Source organism: Lepidochelys kempii, chromosome 7 (assembly GCF_965140285.1).
Source record: "Lepidochelys kempii isolate rLepKem1 chromosome 7, rLepKem1.hap1, whole genome shotgun sequence".
Lineage (NCBI taxonomy): Eukaryota > Metazoa > Chordata > Testudines > Cheloniidae > Lepidochelys > Lepidochelys kempii.
In genome coordinates, this window is record NC_136386.1 from 12,138,305 (window position 1) to 12,160,752 (window position 22,448).

The window sequence follows — 22,448 nt, forward strand, 5'->3', positions numbered from 1 at the left end:
CCTCTCCTCCCAGTTTAGTGTCATTTGCAAACTTGCTGAGGGTGCAATCCACACCATTCCCCAGATCATTTATGAAGATATTGAACAAAACTGGCCCCAAGACCGACCCTTGGGGCACTCCACTTGATACCGGCTGCCAACTAGACTTGGAGCCATTGATCACTACCCGTTGAGCCCGACAATCTAGACAGCTTTCTATCCACCTTATAGTCCATTCATCCAGCCCATACTTCTTTAACTTGCTGGCAAGAATACTGTTGGAGACGGTGTCAAAAGCTTTGCTAAAGTCAAGGAACAACATGTCCACTGCTTTCCCTTCATCCACAGAACCAGTTATTTCATCATAGAAGGCAATTAGATTAGTCAGGCATGACTTGCCCTTGGTGAATCCATGCTGAGTGTTCCTGATCACTTTCCTCTCCTCTAAGTGCTTCAGAATTGATTTCTGGGAATATATATATATATATATATATATATATATATATGTAATGCAAGGTTCATGTTCTATTAACTAATAAACAAGCTGTCCAAAATGTCCAGTGTTTCCAAAGTACAGCCGCTCCGTAAGAAGGAGAAAACGTGCTCACCACGTTATAACTAATATGCTTCTGTTGACCTCTGACCTCGTGAACTGATTTTGGGAGGTTTGTATATAATGAGTTTATCTAATTTATATGTTAAGAAATGTTAAAAATGCCAATTAGGAAAGCAAGTAAAGCTGTAATTTAAATAGGGGGAAAGAGAACATTTATAAAAATATTTGTTACAGACTTTGCAAAAGTATGAGGCCTAGTTAATTAGACAATAGTTCTTGGCTTAGGGTTATATGACTAAGCAATATGTAACTTGTGATAAACATGTAATCCACAAAAAGTCTGTTTACGCTTGAAATAACAGATTTCTAAGGGATTTCTGGAATATGTACGCGTAAGGTTAACCACATTAATGTGCTGGAAATATTAGCGAATGTATTAACACAAATAGTTTATGTTAGCAATCAGAATGCCAATTATGGTTCCTCGGAATGACATATATGCAAAAGGGGCTGAAACTTAAAAATCAAATACGGTTCCAGAATTGTGGGGTTGTAAGGTCAAGGTGTAGAATAGAAGCGTATGCTCAATCTCTAGTTGGGACATCAGGATGACAGGATTGTGGAAACTTGAATGTCATCCACTTACAGTGCTCCTCCACTTACTTTTCCTTCCATCTTCTCTTCGGATACATCTGGTGGTCTCCATAAGGTTGTGAGTATACACAATGCAGGGGTTGTTTTGGTATTCAGCATACTGCCAATTGTCCGAATAGCAGGGGTGGGACTAATAATTGGATAATTGGGAGTTCAGACAATCGAGAAGACAGGAGCCATTGAGCAGTGGGGTGCCCTTCCCCACAACTGGAGGTTCCTCCTCCTTCTTTCAGTCTTGCTCCACCAGGAGAACTAGACTCCCCTTCCTCGGCCTTTACACCTGCAGGGATTGGGTGTCATCAGCCCTGCAGCAGCACAGTAAGCCCTCTGCAGCAGCACAGTAAGCCCTCTGCTGTCACAGCCCTGCTCAGTCACTCCCATGATTTTACTTGTGATTCACTAATCTCATCTCCTATAATACATTAATGTAGTTGCCTGACTCAAAGGACCTCTTATTAGTCACTTGTGGAGTTTGCATTTTAAATTAATAGAAGGGTACACTCCTAAGCAGACTCCTAGTATAGTCTAGATATAACAGACTTTTAGAAAAGGTAGCCATGTGAAACTGGTATGAAAAAATTCAACTTCTTCTGTAGGTGTGTGAGTAAAATAGAATGCAACAATGCAAGAGTGGATTGGTTTTAGAGAGTCAATTTTGCTCTCCCCCCCGCAAACTGTTGTGTCCTTACATATTATAAAATTGTAGGTGAGAATCACAAAACTATTTTTTTCTTTCTGCAGACTTTCCATGGTATGTGTTCCATATTTAATGTCACATGAGTACTTTTTTTTTTTTTTTAAAAGGAGTTGTACATTTGTAACTCTTTGGCTGAATTCACATAATTTTAAGATTCCCTTGGTGTTATTTTTAGTTTTTAACTGAACATTTCATCCACAGTGCATTCGTCTTTCCTCAGACTGCGCTGTAAGCACTTGCTTTATGTTGATTTCCTCCTGTGTTGTGGAGAGGGAAGACGTGAGTCTTGACTGATAGCTGTAATTTCAAAATGCACCGGGAAGTGTTAGGTTTGCAACTTAAATTTATTTCTGCAGTACTGCTTTAGGGTTTGATCTTTCATTGGATACACTCTTTTCCTTTGTACAGCCACAGAGGAAGATTCTTCAGAAGAAGGGACATCCCCTCTTGCTAGCTGCTGAGTAACTCCTTATAAGGCACTGCATATCCCATCTTCCCAAGAGATGAGTCTCTAAGTCAGTTTCTAGCCTCAGTTATATGGAGGTAAATCTGGGGTCAAACTGACTCCAAAGGAACTATGCTGGATTTATACTCATGGAGCCAAAATCAGAACCTGGTATCCGTGACTCAACCTGATTATAGCCTGGAAATCCTGCCACTTGCAGAAGAATTTTAAACAGGCTGTCCATGGATCATTTACCAGGTAGAAAAGTTCACTACTTGAGGCCCTCTATTCAAGGGTTATTACAGGAGATTCAGCATTGTCTAGAGAGGTAAAGTGGTCTACTGGAGAGGACTCTGGACTGAGAGTCCTAATCATGGTGCTGCTACTGATCTTCTGAGTGACTTTGGGCAAGTCATTCACTTGACCGTGCTTCTGTGTCTCTTCCCACCTTTTGTCTTGTGTACTTAGACTGTAAGCTCTTTAGAGAAGGACTGCTTGACTGCGGGTTTGCATTAATCTTGGCTGAAACCTCTAATACCAATACAATATAATATATTATTATTATTATTTATTATTATTAATTATTATTATTGACATCAACCAGGCCTTAGACAGAAACAATCCAGACGGAGAAGAGTAGTAAAGTAGTTCTGAATGGCTAGAACATTTAATAAAAACACACAGACCAATTAGGCCATTGTAATGCCTTGAAATTAGGCCATCAATGCCTTAGAAAACATGACCTGTGAGGAAAGGTAGAAAGTAGATGTATTTAGTTTACAGAAGAGAAGACTGAGCGGGGACATGATAACAGTCTGCAAATACATAAAAGGTTGCTAGTTTACAGCAAGGGAGATTTAGGTTAGATATTAAGAAAATTTTTCTAACTATAAGAATAGTTAAGCACTGGAACAGGTTACTTAGCGGAGTTTAAGAACAGGATGGTCTATGTATACTTAATTTGCCTCAGCTCAGGGGGTGGACTACATTACCTCTTGAGGTCCCTTCCAGTCCTGCATTTCTACGAACTTTCCACATTTAGAGCTGATCCTGAGCGGTGTCCTCAACTCCCATTGACTTCAGTGGGAGGAAAGGACGTGGACCACATCTTGTGGAGAGTTGTTCAGCAACCTGCAGGACTGAGGTTGTAGGACCGTAGACTTTTGGACTACCTGCATCTTTAATAGGAGATTCCTCATGGACAGCGCATTTTCAGAGTGTCTAAGTTTGGAGTGCACTGGTGAGAATTAAGTGTTTTATGTTGCAAGAGTCAAACTCATCTGTAAATGTTCTCCACCTCTCAATAGTTATGCAAAGTTTTTAATACACCACCTCTTCCTCCCATTTGGTTACTAGCTTCCTCCTCAGGCTGACTTTTATTCTGAATAAGTTGCCCTTCCACAGAATGAAGATATGCCCCCTTTTGGAACAGACACATCCTGGAGGACTTGAGAAGTTTCCTTCTTGTTTACAAAAATCTGTTGACATTCCAGGCATGCTTTAAAGCCCATTTGTCAGGCAGAGGAGTGATGCATCTGAGGGTGGGATTCCTGTCTGGTGGGACCTTTCAGTTATATTGGTCACATGGCTGGTGATTTAATGATGTATGGGAGATAGGAGAAGTGCCTCTGCTTTGGATGATTGTTGTTTTATAACCCTTATTGCACTTACAGATGTATGCCAAAGTCACTTAGAAATGTACGTGAGCACTCTTTGCTAAGGGTTTCTTTGAGACTGCAATCTGAATGAATCAACATTGAAACTCTTTGGGTTGTTTGTTTTATGTTCACAACCATTAGCACTTGTATTTTGATCCTACTATTTCAAGGACCATTTGTTTCCAGAGAGACTGCCCAATATTAAAATACAAGACTCTAAAATAAATTTTACATAAATTTGCAATATTGTTACCGGCTTGTCTCTCAGGGATTATTCCTGCTTCATTCAAGTCAAAAGAAATTTCACTGGTGACTTGAATAAGAGCAAAATCAAGCCTTTACTTTTGATTTTTTAAATTGCTGGTCCCAGCAATACTACCCACAACCTCTTTGTGTAACACAACCTAAAAGCATGTTTTTAACAGCTCCTCTTACTGTACAGGAACAAATAAATGTAATGTTATGTTCACTAATATAATGCAGATGTAAATCATTACAGGAAAAGAATTTACAAGACAATGTTAACACTGGCTGAAATTCCCCACAATATACTGACGGTATGTCTACACTGCAAACCGGGGCGTATGACTACAATATGTGTAGACATATCCAAGGTAGCTTTAACCTACTCAGCTTGGGAACCAATAGCAGTGAAGTGATGGCAACACAGGGGCTTCAACATGGGCTGCATAAGCCCACCTGGGACCCTGCAGATGTACTTAGGTGGCTATTGCTGAAGTGCATGTTGCTGTGACTTCACAGCTATTGGTACCTGAGCTAGCTAGATTAAAGCTAATTTGTGTACCTCTGTATGTGCTGTAATCACATTACCAATAGCAGATTAGACATACCCTGAGACTGAACAATGCAAAGGCAACCTGGAGTACAGAAACAACCTGATGTGAAGTGCGCATTCAGCACATATTCTCAACATTGCAATTTATCAGCACAAACTAATCTTGTACTAAGCCTTCTACACATAAATTTACCCAGAGGATTGTCAAATAGAATAATTTTACTTTAAATAAAAGTCTGACTTCTCCCTGGATGACAGTTAGAATGGGCTAAACCAAATCCTCTTTTTAGTTGTCGTAAACAATAGAGTGCTGTAGAATAAGTTCCAATATTTTCCATACATTACCTCCCAAATAATAGGTTGCTATCAAAGTCCTGAAATTTCACATAAATCATTCTGGGATACCTTGAAAATACTGGGCCAATATTGCTGCAACATAGTTGGTGCTTTCTACTGTCATTGATCCTTAGAGAGTTTGCAACAGAGTAAGTTTCACTGGCATCTCTGGCCAGCACAATTAAATCTTTGCTAGCGTGGACAAGTTAAGGTGACAGGAAAGTCACCTTCCCTGCTGCACACTACCCTAACCTATGGAACACAAATTGGCAGCCCATACTATACAAGCACCTGTAATGGCATTGTGCTCCACGGAAATTATAAGATAAGGCCAGTGTGGAGTGAACCAGCATGGTCAGGGTTAAAAGGAAATACATGCTTCAGCTTTGTTCTGTGTATGTCTGCAAGTGTAAACGTGTGCTTACTGCTCATGGATGGAATTGGACTGAGAACATAAAAAACTAAATCCATCCTTGCATTTCATTTTGCTGGCTGCAAGACAATTTCAACTGCTGCTGGATTGTCTGAACAGGTGATATCTGACGCAGTTTACAGGCAATCTGTTCACAGTTTCAAAAACGGCTTGATTCGCCGTGCTGCTGCTATGACTCATCTGTCTAACAGAAAAGAGATGTATAACAATGTTATATACTGGTATTTTTGGGGTCCATATGGAAGAGCTGTATGTTGCATAACAGGTGCTACCATAACATTTCCAAGCGCTGCTATGTGTCAAAGATTGAAGGCATGCCACTTCCCTCAAGAATGTTCCAGGAACTCCCACTACATTATTACATCATTGCTCATCTCAAAGAGAAGACATCAACTGAAAAGTTACTTTGCATTTGCTGCAGTCACTGGCAGCCACCACCAAAATTGGGATCTCTAGCTATTTTTTCATACAGTGAATAAGAACATATGAATAGCCACACGGGGTCAGGCCAATGTCCATCTAGCCCACCCAGTATCCTCTCTTCCAACAGTGGTTGGTGCCAGATGCTTCAGAGGCAATGAACAGAACAGGGCAACTTTTTGAGTGATCATTCCCCTATGATCCAGACCCAGATTCTGGTAGTCAGAGGTTACGGACACCCAGACCATGGGGTTGCATCCCTGACCATCTTGGCTAACAGCCATTGATGGACCTATCCTCCATGAACTTATCTAATACTTTTTTGAATCCAGTTATAATTTTGGCCTTCACAACATCCCCAGCAATGAGTTCCACAGGTTAACTGTGTGTTGTGTGAAGAAGTGCTTCCTTATGTTTGATTTAAGCCTACTGCCTATTAATTTCCTTGGGTGACCCTTGGTTCTTGTAAATAATAAAGGAGTAAATAATACTTCCTTATTCACTTTCTCTACACCATTTATGGTTTTATAGCTCTCTATCAGATCCCCCTTAAGTCATATCTTTTCTAAACTGAAGAATCCAAGTTTTTTAAATCTGTCCTCACACAGAAGGTGTTCTGTACCCTTAATCATTTTGTTGCACTTCTCTGTACTTTTTCAGGACTAACGTATATTTTTTTGAGATGGGCGACCAGAACTGCATGCAATATTCAAGATGTGGGGGTACCATGGATTTATATGGTAGCATTACGATATTTACTGTCTTATTCTCTAAACCTTTCCTAATGGTGCCTAACATTCTGTTAGCTTTTTTGACTTCTGCTGCACATTGAACAGATGTTTTCAGAGAACTATCCACAATGAGTAGTAACAGCTAATTTACACCCCATCATTCTGCATGTTTAGCTGGGCTTATGTTTTCCAGTGTGCATTACTTTGCTTTTAACTACATTGAATTTCATCTGCCATTTTGTTTCCCAGTCACTCAGTTGTGAGAGATCTGTTTGTAACTTCACACGCAACTTTGGCCATAACTATCTTGAGTAGTTTTGTACCATCTGAAAAAAACTTTGCCACTCACTGTTTACCTCTTTTTCCAGATTATATATGAACATACTGAACATCACTGGTCCCAGTACAAATACCTGGAGGACACCTCTATTCTCAAAACTGACCATTTATTCTTACCCTTTATTTCCTGTCTTTTAACCAGTTACTGATCCATAAGAGGACCTTCCCTCTTATCGCAGGACAGCCTACTTTGCTTACGAGCCTTTGGTGAAAGTCCAAGTACACTATATCCACTGGATCAACATAGTCCATATGTTTGTTGGCCCCCTGAAAGAATTCTAGCTAACTGGTGAGGCATAATTTCTTTTCACAAAAGCCATATTGACTCTTCCCCAACATATTGTGTTCATGTGTCTGGTAATTTTGTTCTTTACTACACTTTTAATCAAGTTGCCTGGTACTGAAGTTAAACTTAGTGGCTTTAATTGCCAGGATTGCCTTTGGAGGCCTTTTTAAACCTCGGCGTTACATTAGCTCTCCTCCAGTCATCTGATTCAGAGGCTGATTTCAGTGATAGATTACATACCACAGTTAGTAGTTCTGCAATTTCATATCTGAGTTCCTTCAGAACTGTTGGGTGAAAACCATCTGGTCCTGGTGACTTATTACTGTTTGATTTATCTTTTTGTTCCAAAACCTCCTCTACTGACACCTCAATCTGGGCCAGTTCCTTAGATTTGTCACCTAAAAAAAATAGCTCAGGTGTGGGAATCTCCCTCACATCCTCTGCACTGAATTCATTTAGCTTCTCCACAAAGGCCTTGTCCTCCTTGAGTTCTCCTTTAGCACCTTGATCACCTTGATTGTCCAGCAGCCCCACTAATTGTTTGGCATGCTTCCTGCTTTTAATGGATTTTTTAAAAAAATGGCTATTTGTGTCTTTTGCTAGCTGCTCTTTCAATTTTTTTTTGGCCTGACTAATTATCCTTTTTACACTTGACTTACCAGACTTTATGTTCCTTTCTATTTTCCTCAGTAGGATCTGACTTCCAATTTTTAAAAGGCATCTTTTTGTCTGAAACTGCCTCTGTTAAGCCATGGTGGTACTTTTCTGGAAAGCTTACTTTTTTAAATTTGAGTTATGCATAGAGTTGGAGCCTCTATTATGGTGTTTTAAAAAACTTTCCATGTAGCTTGCAGGCATTTTCACTCCTATGACTGCTCCGTTTAATTTCCATTTAAATAGCCTCCTTGTTTTTGTGTCACCGCCCCTTTCTGAAGTTAAATGCTACCAGAGTGGGTTTGCTTGGTATTTTACCCCCTACAAGGATGTTAAATTTAATTCCATTATGGTCCCTATTACTGAGCAGTTCAGCTAGACCATATCCTGTGTGCCATTTAGGATTAAATCAAAAATTGCCTCTCCAGGATTAGCTGCTCCAAGAGGCAGTCATTAATGTTGTATAGAAATTTTATCTCTGCATACCATTCTGAGGTGACGTGTTCCCAGTCATTATGGGGATAGTTGAAATCCCCTATTGTTATTGGGGAATATGAACTTCAAGTGTATGAATAAGCCATCAGATGCTTTATAAATCAGTATACTGACTCATTTGCTCACTAAGGGCCCTATCCAACTCCCTCTGAAGTCTTTCTATTAAATTCAGTGGGAGCTGGATTGGGCGCCTGAGGTAATTTAGTTTGTCTTGTGGATTAACTTCTGTAGTCTCCAGGTAGCAGAGCACCAGTACCCTACCTTGTCCAAACATTAATGACAAGGCTCCTGTTTCCTATACATACCCTCAACTGTTGCTTCCTTATGGCAAATATTCCAGTAGAAAGCTATATATTTTAGAGTTATGAGTTAGCCAATGAAGAATCACTGGGATGAGTCTTGAGAGGTACTGAACAGGGCTGACTGAAAATTTTCCATCAAAACTGCTTTTTGATGGAAAATTGGATGTTCAACCCAGTGAAAAATTTTAAAGAAAGTTGTCTTCCACTGAAAATTTTGACCTTTTCCTGAAAACTTTTCAGCTGATTTTGATAAAAAACTTTGGGTTCTTGATTTATCTTTTTTGACGAAAGGTTGAAATTTTCACTGGAAAAAAAAATCAGTTTTCCAGTCAGTTCATATCTACCACTGAAGTCCTGTATATTGGAATAGCTTCTTTTATCAATGATATTTAACCTTTCCCTTGTAATTTTAATGTGTTTATGTAGAGCCTGGTTAGGTATTTTATTTGAAACTTAGTAAATAAATAATAACTATGCAGCAATACGGCAAGGTAACAGACTGTGAAATCAGAGGATTCAAATTGTGACGTGACAGATGGTCAGCCCAAATTTCCAGAAATTTTTTTATAAAAAATTATAAGATCTACAAAGGTCTCTTTGCTCTCCAAAAGAAACCTAACTTCTCTTGCATGCACTTGCATTTAATCAAGTGCCAATCTGTATATGGATCCTCTTTTATGTCCACCGATTAAATGCTATGCCTTTTGAGAAAATTTTCAAAGGCACAGAAGGGTAGTTCGGCACCTAAATTCCATTAACTTTCAGTGGGAGTTGGACACCTAACTGATCATTGGTTTCATCAGCAAGAAGGCAGAGCTGTAGGAAACAGAACTTTAATAAACCTACCGAGAAGACATTGTTACCTGCTGAGGCTGTCTACAACCACCTGGCTTTGGCAGTTATGGCAAACTTTACCTTTTATGCTTGGATTAAATGGATAATTCCAAAGAGCATTTAAAAAACAACAACCTTTTAAATGCATTGCATTGTCCTAAATAGCATTTATTATAAAAATATTTACAAGTGGACATGACCCCTGTCCTTCACACAAAAAGATTTTGATAGTATGGTGATGGCCACACTATAAATACATGAAACAGACATAGGAAAAATAAGGGAGGAAGGATGACTTTGGCAATGGACTGAGACTCAGGAGATCTGAGTTCAGTTCCTGGCTCTGCCACAGGCTGCATGTGTGACCTCAGGCAAGTCACTTTGGGTATGTCTACACTGCAGTTACACCCGCAGCTGACCCGTGTCAGCTGACTCTGGCTCACAGGGCTCAGGCTATGGGGCTGTAAAAATCACAGTCTCGACATTTGGGCTCAGGCTGGAGACTGGGCTTTGCAATAGGGGAGATTTCCAGATCCTGGGCTCCAGATCCCAAACCACTTAGACTGCAATTTTACAGCAATTTGCAGTCCAAACCCCACAAGCTCAAGTCAGCTGACGGGCCACCTGCAGGTGTTTAAATGCTGTGTAGATGCCTTGGGAACCTAGAATATCACCGGGATTAACAAACTTGAGTAAGGCTTCTACGCTCTCTATACAATGAATGGGGAAATATAGGTGCCTCAGAATGGGATTCACAAAAGCCAGCATGCTAGGCAGCTCCCCACCGAAAATAGCCAATGGGAGATGTCAAGGCAAAGGGTGTTTCCTAAGCCCTGCCCTTCTCAGGTATGGTGCCTCCCTCTGCTTGGGATTCTCAGCTGGAAACCCTCTCTTGGCATTAGGTACTAGTGCCATTTTTGTAAGAAGCTGGGGGTGGAGGAGAAAGAGAGCGAGCTTGCTCATAATTTTTAGCCGAGTGTCTAGGAGACTTACCAGGGATGTGGGAGATCCCCAGCTGAACTACTTTATTATAACAAAACGAAAAGTAAGCTTCAAGCAGTGAAATGGAAAACCTGGAACTTTTCTCGTGTGTGACTAAAAACTAAATAAAACAACTGATTTTATATAGAACTCATCCAAATATGAAGCAATCCTCTTTTGTTTTGTAGAGTCTGGAAGCTTAAAATTTTAGAAGCCAAGTTTGCTCATTCACTGTAATCAACCAACCACTTTGCTAACAAAACAGAGAGCATGACGTTCAGAGACTGACACAATTCAGCGAGTGTCTGAAAATATAGACAAGTATTTTACAAGAGCCAAATGTCTCTGTTAGAAGCCCAGACTGTGGCTTTTGTGATACAGCCCAAAGCAGGGAGTGCTGCAGAACCATACATCAGGAGGAGCACTGGAGAATGTGAAAGCTCAATTAACTGCACTGAGTCCTTAGAAACAGCTTACATGGGCCAGATCCTCAGCTGGTGTAAATCAGTATAGCACCATTGACTGCAATGAAGCTATACCAATTTACACCAGCTGAGGATCTGGCCTCAAACTTTTAATCTATTTTCTTATTTACGTACCTGTATCATTCAAATAAATTATTTCAAATTAGGCCAAAATATGCAGATGACATGGGGTCTTATACTGCCTGCTATGTTTATAACATGTCCCAGCACAGACATAGCTTTGGAAAGATCATCCTGGATTTATGCCATGCTTTAGTCTGTACTGTTGAGGGAATATGGTCCTCCCCTATATGAGTTACTGGGGCAGTAATTTGCACATTCCAGCTTTAGTCTTGAAGGGAGCTCAAGTTGATAACTGTTGCCTTTGCCTGGGATGGAGAGATGTTTAAATCCTCGTTTAGTTCTTTTGGGGATATGAAGCTTGATGACGATTTTACGGTTACGAATTGGAAACGCCTTTCAGATTTATCAAAGGCTTACACAAACCTTCCAATCATCTTGAGCCCATTTATGAATTTTCCTTTGACACTATGTAATGCCCTTGCATAGTGTCTGGATGCAAAACCAGGTGACACTCAGCAATTTTTATTAAGAGCTGACGTAGAGCTACACAGGGGAAGCCATTTGCAGGGCACAGCAAATTTTATCGGTCCTACAAAATGCAGGAACTCTGCTACACATTCTTGAGTCTCTCTCTACTAGCACCTTCATTATTTACATATATACAGGTATAGAGCTCTCTTGTAACAGTTATGTTAAAACTTTGTGTGGGTTTAAACCCAAACCTCAGGGTGAAATTTGAGGTGGTACAAATCTACACAGACAAACTTGACACAAGGTTCAAACAAACTTCTTACCAATCTTGCTCTGTAGAACCGCACAGTTGACACATCTAACTCTGATATTGCTCTCTCTTAGGTGGACTGCGTAAGGTCAGAATAAAAGGAGCCCTCTTTGATGCTTATTAATGGAGACTTCAGTAATTACAGGCATGAATCAAAGTGACATTGTTTGGAAAAATATATTTGATGGTTAAGTCAATTGGTGGTTGACTGTGGCAAAGACTAGAACATCAAAGTTGCGCACCACTGAGGAATGTAAACACTGCAGATAACACGGGATACGTCTCATGAAGTACCTATTTAAACAGATTTCTGCTTGGCAGCAAACAACTTGTTTTCAATTTATCTGGATCCTCACCTATGGTTCAAAGAGATATTGTGATTGTGGACTGTAAATAACTTCCTTAAATTTTTAATTCTTCTGTATTACTGGGCTTCAGGTATCTAATATCTGTATTATGGAATATGTAATTATCATGTATTATGGAATACAGCTCTGTGCCTATAATTCTGAACAACTGATCTCCTTTGGGGAAGGCAATTCTACAATACTAAGGGTATGTCTACCCTGCAGCTGGGAGTGGGCTTCCCAACCGGGGTAGACGGACACGTTTGCTCTGCTCAAGCTAGGATGCTAAAAATAGCAGTGTAGCTGGGGGCAGCACAGGTGGGGACTCAGGCTAGCCAACCAAGTATGTGTCCAAGGAGTCCAGATGGGTTTGTTCTCAGCTGGCAAGCTTGAGCTGGCAACTGGGCTACCCCAGCTACACTGCTCTTTTTAGTGTGTTGGCTTAAGCAGAGCTAGCATGTATCTTCCCAAGGTGGGAAGCATAGTCCCAGCTGTAGCGTAGATGTACTGTAAGAAGAGAAGAACTGGCTGTACTTTGGTTACCATGTTAAATTAAAAAAACAAAACAAAAACAAAACTGAAGTCACAAAACGTGCAACATTTTTGCTCTTTTAAGTCAACCTTGTCTTTAAGATCCATGCACCTATAATCAGAGAAACAAATGTTCACAACTTACCCCACCTACTTTCTCAAAATGAGAAGCATCTCTTTTGAAATCGGTGAGCGTTCCATTAAAATACCACGCAAAGCTAATGTCTAGCAATGGATCGTGCTGAACTTGGCATGGCAAGATTACACTCTCTCCAACAGTAACATCCATGTTTGAAGGTGCCAGAGTTATCCTTGTTGGCTCTGTGGAGAGCAGAAATAGTCATTTTAGCCATCTCAGCAGCTATCTCAACTTTCTGTGTTACTGAGCTTTCTTTAAACATTCATTTCTATAAGATGCACTTGACCGTGGCAGTCACTTTAGGTTAGTCAAATTCTATATTGTAAATATTATTGATTGAATTCTGTTCCTGAAGTATTGTGAGAGCTTATTAACCTCAACAGGAGTTCCTTGTGGCTTAGAGTAGAATGTGACCTGCTGCATAGTTTGTCGTGCTCAACAAATTGCAATGCACACAAAAAAGTACAGTTCTATAGAAAATCTAATACTGCTAATAATTAAAGGAAAAATCTTCCTCTCTAATCCATACTGTGGATTTCTGTTGGATTTTCTTGCATGCTTTTTGTATCATTAGTGGAAGAGCTACGTGTCAAGCAAGTACACAATGCACTTTTTTAATTTTAAGAATTAAGAATCTAATTTTAGTGATTAATCTCTGTCAATCTCAAAGTGCTTTACAAACATCAGTTAACTCTCAAAACAGGTTGGAACTGAAAGTAAAAATAAACCCATTTTACAGATAGCCAAACTGAGGAAGCATGGTTTAATTTTTTGCCCTAGATTATACAATGAGTCAGTGTGCAAGCCAGCAGTAGTATCCAGATAACCTTACTCCTTACTGCCATGGTCTAGGAAGTATTTCACAATATAGATGAGAGATTTCCCCTCTAAATTTAAAAAAGAACCAGAACTGATCTCTTTTTATTTAACTATTTTTAAACATACAACTCCTCAGACCCTTTACCTCCAGTCACACACAATAAACGAACTAGAGCCCAAACTTTGAACTCCTATGCTTCTTGTAGATTCTGCTTGCTGGATTTATTGGAATTTACAGCCATTTCAAATAATCTTATTAAAAAAACCCAAACATACCTGTTACTATTAAGCTTGCTGTTCTACTAGCCGTTCCAAACTGATTCTCTGCCAGGCAAGAGTAACTTCCAGCATCTAATTTAGTCACATTAGCTAGTCTTAGGCCTCCATCTTTTAATAACGTTATTCTAAAAAAAAAAAAAAATGATGGAGAGACGAAAAATGCATCACAGGTTTGCAGAAGACATAAATGAACATTCACCTTACTACATCGCGACAAAATGGATCAATCGCCGAAGTGATGTTTTAAAATGTAACTGCTATCCAGTGATGATATGCAGCAGAAGAATCTGGCCCCCTGTGTGTTCGCATGCTACAGAAAACACATTAACAAATCTGTTCTCCTTGGGGAAAATCCAGAACCTTGCCCGTCCCCCAAAACTGATTCCAGAGCCTGAGAGAGGCACGTTTCCTGTTGTCTGCATGAAAGGTTCTTCCCTAGCTCTCCACCCCCCCTATACTGCAGAGCACAGCTCAGTGGGTGTTCTCTGCCTAGGTGTTTGGTTGTTAATTTGGGGACCCTGCCAAAGGAGGCAAGATGGTTGCAAGGGATAGTGCAGCCCTGAAACTGCAACAGTAGTTACTGAGAAGCTCTGCTGCCACTCTTTGCTTGGAGAGAGAAGATCTGCATGGCAGATGTGAAGGAAAGATGTTCTGAGTGCACTGCCTGGTTGTTTCAGCTGTGTATTGGAAACAAAACTTGTCCCTTAGAAAGTGCTTGTTTCAGTGGGCTGCACTGTCATTAATAGTGTACATGGAATTTAGTTATCCTGTAAATAATACACAATACAAAATGCATTGTTTTCTAGGCGCAACAGGGTAATATTCGCTATAGAGTGAATAAATGTAGCATTTCCAGACTACAACTTATTCTTCTGGTTTGATGGAGTCAATGACCTTCATCTCTACTATGGTTGTATAAAACCAACAATCATCCGTGATAAAAGATCATGACTAAAGTACTGTAGCCAGGCTCCATACCATTGCCACACTGCTCTTAAGCTTAAAGTGGAACAATTGCTCAATTAACCATTAAAACCACATACAGAGGCTGTACGTGTTTCAGGAATGCTCTTCTTTTAGACTAGCTGAAAGGAGAGAATATTTAAATATACTACAGTGCAAACAATTAAACTAACAGGTTTATCCACTAGTACAATAAATAATGAAGCAGCTTTGGATTACAAGAGACACTTTGCCTTGTTAATTTGAGGATACATACAGACAGATGTTCAGGGTAAAGAATATGAAAAGTACTTATGACTAATGCATGGAAGTTTAAAAGGCAAGTGTGATGATGATAATAATGCATAAGGAAATACATGCCTGCAAAAATTAGAGCTTAAATTTATCACTTTAACATTCTCTTGTAATAACATGAAAATGTCAAAATGCATCTGAGAAGATAAAAAATTCAAATTCATTTCTAACTCTAATGAGCTGACATGCATCCCCAATACAAGTTTTATCATTTGACTTTACTCAGGGTCTACTCTCAATTTGAAACAATAATACTCACCTATTCCGACAGGAGCTCCTTTATTGCTATGGCAGACGCTCTCAGCCACATAGCATGTGTGGTGCTCACTGGCAGTATAATACGCCAGAGGCAGTCTGGCTGGCTGGGACCTGATTTGGTTTATGTACCCACACAGTGAAGATAGAGTTAAGGTACCCTTCCCCTGTGGCAAATGTCATGCAGCCATACAAGGAGAGTGTCACTCTGAGGGCTGCAGAAAGATGTGAGTTTATGCAGCCAGAGGATATAGGACGATGACACTGAGCAACCACAGTAGACACCTGGCATCCTTGCAGCAATAGGAAAGGGGAGGGAGAGGAAGGAACTGAATATTCACTGCTGGCCCTGTTTTATAGGGCCGTGCGTGTTGCTGATAGAACTGGTTAAAAATGTTGTCAATTTCCCTCATCCCCATTCCCAGAAAAAGAGGGTGGTTTTTTTTAAGTAAAACTGAAATTTTTTGGTGGGTGGGTGGGGAGGGATAGTTCAGTGGTTTGAGCATTGGCCTGCTAAACCCAGGCTTGTGAGTTCAATTCCTGAGGGGGCCATTTAGGGATCTGGGGCAAAAATAAGGGACAGTACTTGGTCCTGCTGTGAAGGCAGGGGACTGGACTCAATGACCTTTCAAGGTCCCTTCCAGCTCTATGAGATAGGTATGTCTCCATATTAAAAAAAATGTTCATGGAAAAGTATCAGTTTTTGTCAAAAATTTTCAAATGTTCACTGAAAAACTTAAAATAAAAAACTAGTATTTTTTTGGCAACCAAACAAAAATAGGTTTTAAACCAATTATTTTTGGTTTTGGTTTTTCAGCATCTCAACAGCACCTTCAAAAAATCCTACAAAGAAAAATAATGAAAACTAAACAATGAACATTTCATTAACCTTTTTCTTTGTGGAAGACAAAAATCATTTCCTAATCAGCTTTAGTTTCCACCTTATTGTGAGAAAAAATTATTACCCTATATCATGCTTCCATAATGGCTGTTGCGAGAGCAGGGTTGCAGCGTAACCTGGCATATCTGAGCTAGCGTAGATACTGCATCAGTCCAAACATATTCACATACGAGGGTGAAAATGGGTGGCAAAGATGCTTTAATTTGGACATTTGGGTTAGTTTCCCTCTACAATACTTTTGCCCCTATTTACATAAGCCACATCTCTTTTCCTGTCTGCATACCCTCCTCACTGCAACTCCAGTTAGGGGATTTAGAACACAGTGATAAACACAATGAACAGCACCAGTATGCAAATGATATTTCCGTATTATTTACAAATCCCTTCCATTTAAATCCTTACATAACCCTTTACAGAGCGTACAAACAGAATCCAAAATACTAGTGGACAGACCGATGTAGTCTAAAAACAAAATTAGGATCAGAAAAAATGTCAACAAAAATGGGAAAGAGAAAAATAACTTATTAATTTGTAAAAAGATGTGTAGAGGGGGATATAATAAGAGGATTTTAAAGAGAAGGAGAAAGCATATATTAAACAAATTTGGATTTTTAAGATGTTCACTTAGATTCAGAACACTTTATCTGGCAAAAGCAGTATCACAAATATATTTAGATTCTTGAAATCACGTAGTGCTTGACTACATATTTGTGTGTAGGGGAGGTGGATTGGGACCATGGATGCCGACTTTTACTTTTGCCCAGGGGTGCTCCAACTCCCACTCCACCCTGGGGACCTGCCCCACTCCGCCGCTTCCCCAAGGCCCTGCCTTCGCTCTGCCTCTTCCCACCCCGAATTCACCCCCTCCCTGAGGCCCCCGCCCACTTGCCACTCTCTGCCCTCCCCCAATCCCTTCCTGAGCCCCCCATCAGCTATTTGGCGGTGCCCCCGATCAGCTCTTTGGCGGCACCCCCAATCAGCTAATTGGGGTGCCACCAAACAGCTGTAAAAGGTGGGTGCTGAGCACACACTATTTTTTTCCCATGGGTGCTCCAGCCCCAGAGATCTTGTCCACACAAGAGATCCACTTCCTGGACACTACAGTGCTAATAAACAATGGCCACATAAACACCACCCTATACCGTAAACCTACTGACCGCTATTCCTACCTGCATGCCTCCAGCTTTCACCCTGACCACACCACACGATCCATCGTCTACAGCCAAGCTCTGCGATACAACCGCATTTGCTCCAACCCCTCAGACAGAGACAAACACCTACAAGATCTCTGTCAAGCTTTCTTACAACTACAATACCCACCTGCAGAAGTAAAGAAACAGATTGATAGAGCCAGAAGAGTTCCCAGAAGTTACCTACTACAGGACAGGCCTAACAAAGAAAATAACAGAACGCCACTAGCCGTCACCTTCAGCCCCCAACTAAAACCCCTCCAACGCATTATTAAGGATCTACAACCTATCCTGAAGGATGACCCAACACTCTCACAAGTCTTGGGAGACAGGCCAGTCCTTGCCTACAGACAGCCCCGCAACCTGAAGCAAATACTCACCAACAACCACATACCACACAACAGAACCACTAACCCAGGAACTTATCCTTGCAACAAAGCCCGTTGCCAATTGTGCCCACATATCTATTCAGGGGACACCATCACAGGGCCTAATAACATCAGCCACACTATCAGAGGCTCGTTCACCTGCACATCCACCAATGTGATCTATGCCATCATGTGCCAGCAATGCCCCTCTGCCATGTACATTGGTCAAACTGGACAGTCTCTACGTAAAAGAATAAATGGACACAAATCAGATGTCAAGAATTATAACATTCATAAACCAGTCGGAGAACACTTCAATCTCTCTGGTCACGCAATCACAGACATGAAGGTCGCTATCTTAAAACAAAAAAACTTCAAATCCAGACTCCAGCGAGAAACTGCTGAATTGGAATTCATTTGCAAATTGGATACTATTAATTTAGGCTTAAATAGAGACTGGGAGTGGCTAAGTCATTATGCAAGGTAGCCTGTTTCCTCTTGTTTTTTCCTACCCCCCCCCCCAGATGTTCTGGTTTAACTTGGATTTAAACCTGGAGAATGGTCAGTTTAGATGAGCTATTACCAGCAGGAGAGTGAGTTTGTGTGTGTATGGGGGTGGGGGGGATGTGAGAAAACCTTGATCTATGCAGGAAATAGCCCGACTTGATTATGTAAAGAGTTGTCACTTTGGATGGGCTAGCACCAACAGGAGAGTAAATTTGTGTGGGGGGGTGGAGGGTGAGAAAACCTGGATTTGTGCTGGAAATGGCCCACCTGTTGATCACTTTAGATAAGCTATTACCAGCAGGACAGTGGGGTGGGAGGAGGTATTGTTTCATGATTTCTGTGTGTATATAAAGTCTGCTGCAGTTTCCACGGTAAACATCTGATGAAGTGAGCTGTAGCTCACGAAAGCTCATGCTCAAATAAATTGGTTAGTCTCTAAGGTGCCACAAGTACTCCTTTTCTTTTTGCGAATACAGACTAACACGGCTGTTCCTCTGAAACCTGTCATTTGCACTAGTGTGGCTTAACTTGGTGTGAAACTGGAGTGAGCTGCACCATTACTAGTTCCTTTTGGTCACACTTTATATTATATGGCACATACATACTTATTAAGGGTTAATACATAATTAATAGATTTTTAAGCATGTTACAGACATGATTCATTGGTTTTATAGATAGTTATAAGCACTTCAAGAGAATGTGTTATGAGAATGTTCTCAATCATGGTTAGAAGCAATCTACTGAACTGTTAGACTCTATAACAATCTGTGTCTTCTACACAAGGGGTAGATGTAGATATCCCAGTGCAAAAAAATCCAGTGTTGACAAGGCCTTAGATCAAGCAAAAGAGAAAATTGGATCAGGGTGTAAAAAAAAAAATCTCTATTGCTTAATTAAAACAAATGACATTTAGAGTGCTTTGAGCTATTTGCAAGTCAAGCTTGTCTGAAATAATGAAGGAACAAGCTTATTAAAACTGGATATATTTAAGAATCACATTATTTTTCAGAATTAAACAAATCAATTCTTGAAAAACTGTATTGTCAAAATAAAATCTTTATTGGTAAATTAAAAACCGAGCTCTTTACTTTTTCAATGACTAAGGTAGCAGATACAGCTCAGCTGATGAAGAGAACAGACCCTGAAGTATCTGCTAACCTCCACCACCATCTCCATGTAATTCTAGACAATATAAACATATATATATATATATATATATAAACATATATATATATATGTTTATGTCTCTCACAGAGAGAGAGAGAGAGAGAGAGAGAAATCTACACTTTCTAACAAAGCAAATATCTTTCCAGCAGGCTGGCTTTCAAGAAGTGACCTAGATTTCTACTTATTAGCTTCAGGTATCAGGGGGTAGCCGTGTTAGTCTGTATCCACAAAAACAACAAAGAGTTCGGTGGCACCTTAAAGACTAACAGATTTATTTGAGCAGAAGCTTTCATGGGTAATCTTACAGTTTAGTGCGGTTTTTACCCATGAAAGCTTATGGTCATATAAATCTGTTAGTCTTTAAGGTGCCACCGGACTCCTTGTTGTACTTATTAGCTGTAATACATAAAAATGAGACTGCTTTCTAGTGTTCCACATATTTATAGTATATTTCAATACAGCACAATAGAGAAAGGCTTGATCCTAATTTTCAGAGACTAGATTCCATTTTCAAATATCTGCACATGCACTTTTGGTGCATTAACATTCTGCCTTTGCAAGTGTACAGGAAAGAGTGCAGTCAAAATGCGCACACTTGTATATATGCGTGCAAGCTTGCACAGTCACAACTGGAGGCTAAGTTGAGGTCTCACTGATAATCAAGCCCAAGGTGTTAAAATATTAGGGGTAATTTTTTTTTTTTACAAAAACAAAAATGACAGCTCTTTCCACCTCCATAGATATAGAAGAAATGGCTCTTTGATAGTAATCTCTCCTCCAAGTACCAGGGAAGGAAGGAGAAAATGCATAGCTGCCAGCCCATGCCCTTTATGAGACAATCTGAGGCATGGCTTTGTATGGGAAAATATGGCAATAAGTCAGGGGATAGGAAGGTAGGATGGGAACACAGGAATTACCACACTGGATCAGTCCACATAGTTCATTATTGTCTCTCCAGAGGCTTCAGATAAAGGTATAAGAAACCCTTAGTGATTTATCCCCAACATTAGTTGTCATCCTGATCTCTAGTAGTTAGAGACTGGCTTAAGCCCTGAAGCATGAGGTTAAAGATCCCTTCCAAAATTCATCATGATAACTCTCGATATTCACATAAGGGTCCAATCTGTTTTTAAATCTTGCTAAGTTCCTGGTCTCAACAACTTCTCGTCTCCTGCAGGCATAGAGCGGCTACACAGGAGATCTTACAGCAGTGCATCTGCAGAGGGGTAAAAAAGGCTGACGGACCATTACCTGCTAAAGGGCCATTCTTTGGCAGGAAAAGGGGCTGGGGCAAAAATCTATATCTTAGCAAAGAAACAACATGGAGTTTCCTTCTGCACAGACTGCCTGTCACCTTGCTCCCAGCTGGAAATACTTCTCAAAGGGGGGAAAGGACTATAAGAGGGGGCAGACATTGCAAGAGATCCCTCTTTCTCTCCTTGCCCATCACATTCTCTGCATCCAAAAAGAAAAAGGAAGCAGCCATCGAACTCTGGGGGAGGGGTCCTAACCCAAAGAGTTTGGTCAGTGAGGCCAGGTCTACACAACAGACCTATATTAGTATGACTACATCACTCAGGAGTATGAAAAATCTACCCCCCTGAGCAACATAGTTATAACGACCTAACCCCCTCCCCCCCACCATGTGGACAGTGCCATGTTGATGGGAGAGCTTCTCACAGAGGTGGATTAGCTACACCAATGGGAGAGGCTCTCCTGTCAGTGTAGGAGTACCTTCACTTAAGTGCTACAATGGCACAGTTGCATAGGGTCAGTTGTGCTGATGCAGCGTTTTAAGTGTAGACCGGCCCTGAGACAATTGAAAGCATGTGATAGGAAATCTTTGTTTTGAATCTAATATCGTTTGTTAAGTTAGGCACCAATAAGCATTTTATCTTGATTTTTCTTGTAACCATTTTATGCCTCATTACTTGTACTATCTCTGTGCAGTTCATGAACTTGTTTTATTATTTTAGCTAATCCAATGTGTTTAAGTTGAAGTGTCTGGATAACTATTTAAAATAATAAGATGTGTTTTGACAGGTTTCAGAGTAGCAGCTGTGTTAGTCTGTATTCGCAAAAAGAAAAGGAGTACTTGTGACACCTTAGAGACTAACAAATTTATTTGAGCATAAGCTTTCGTGAGCTACAGCTCACTTCATCGGATGCATTCAGATGCATTCACCTGCACATCTACCATATATGCCATCATGTGCCAGCAATGCCCCACTGCCATGCACATTGGTCAAATTGGACAGTCTCTACATAAAAGAATAAATGGCCACAAATCAGACGTCAAGAATTATAACATTCAAAAACCAGTCGGAGAACACTTCAATCTCTCTGGTCACTCGATTACAGACCTAAAAGTGACAATTCTTCAACAAAAAAACGTCAAAAACAGACTCCAACGAGAGACTGCTGAATTGGAATTAATTTGAAAACTGGATACAATTAACTTAGGCTTGAATAGAGATTGGGAGTGGATGGGTCATTACACAAAGTAAAACTATTTCCCCATGTTTATTCCCCCCCTCCCTCACTGTTCCTCAGACGTTCTTGTGAACTGCTGGAAATGGCCCACCTTGATTATCACTACAAAAGGTTTTCTCCCGCCCTCCCCTCCCCCCCCACTCTCCTGCTGGTATTAGCTCATCTTAAGTGATCACTCTCCTTACACTGTGTACGGTAACACCCATTGTTTCATGTTCTCTGTGTATATAAATCTCCCCACTGTATTTTCCACTGAATGTATCCGATGAA

The 22,448-nt window shown here is 40.4% G+C and overlaps 1 protein-coding gene across 5 annotated transcripts in view; it reads right to left on the bottom strand.

Moving 5' to 3' along the window:
- Positions 1-22,448, bottom strand: part of CNTN3 (contactin 3) — a 261,889-nt gene that overhangs the window by 24,628 nt on the left and 214,813 nt on the right. For all 5 annotated transcript variants that reach the window (XM_073351137.2, XM_073351139.2, XM_073351135.2 and 2 more), the window contains 2 exons: positions 14,038-14,165; positions 12,949-13,124 (listed from right to left, as the gene is read on the bottom strand). In XM_073351137.2, coding sequence (XP_073207238.1) covers positions 12,949-13,124; positions 14,038-14,165 — 304 coding nt within the window. The remainder of the gene's footprint in view (positions 1-12,948; positions 13,125-14,037; positions 14,166-22,448) is intronic.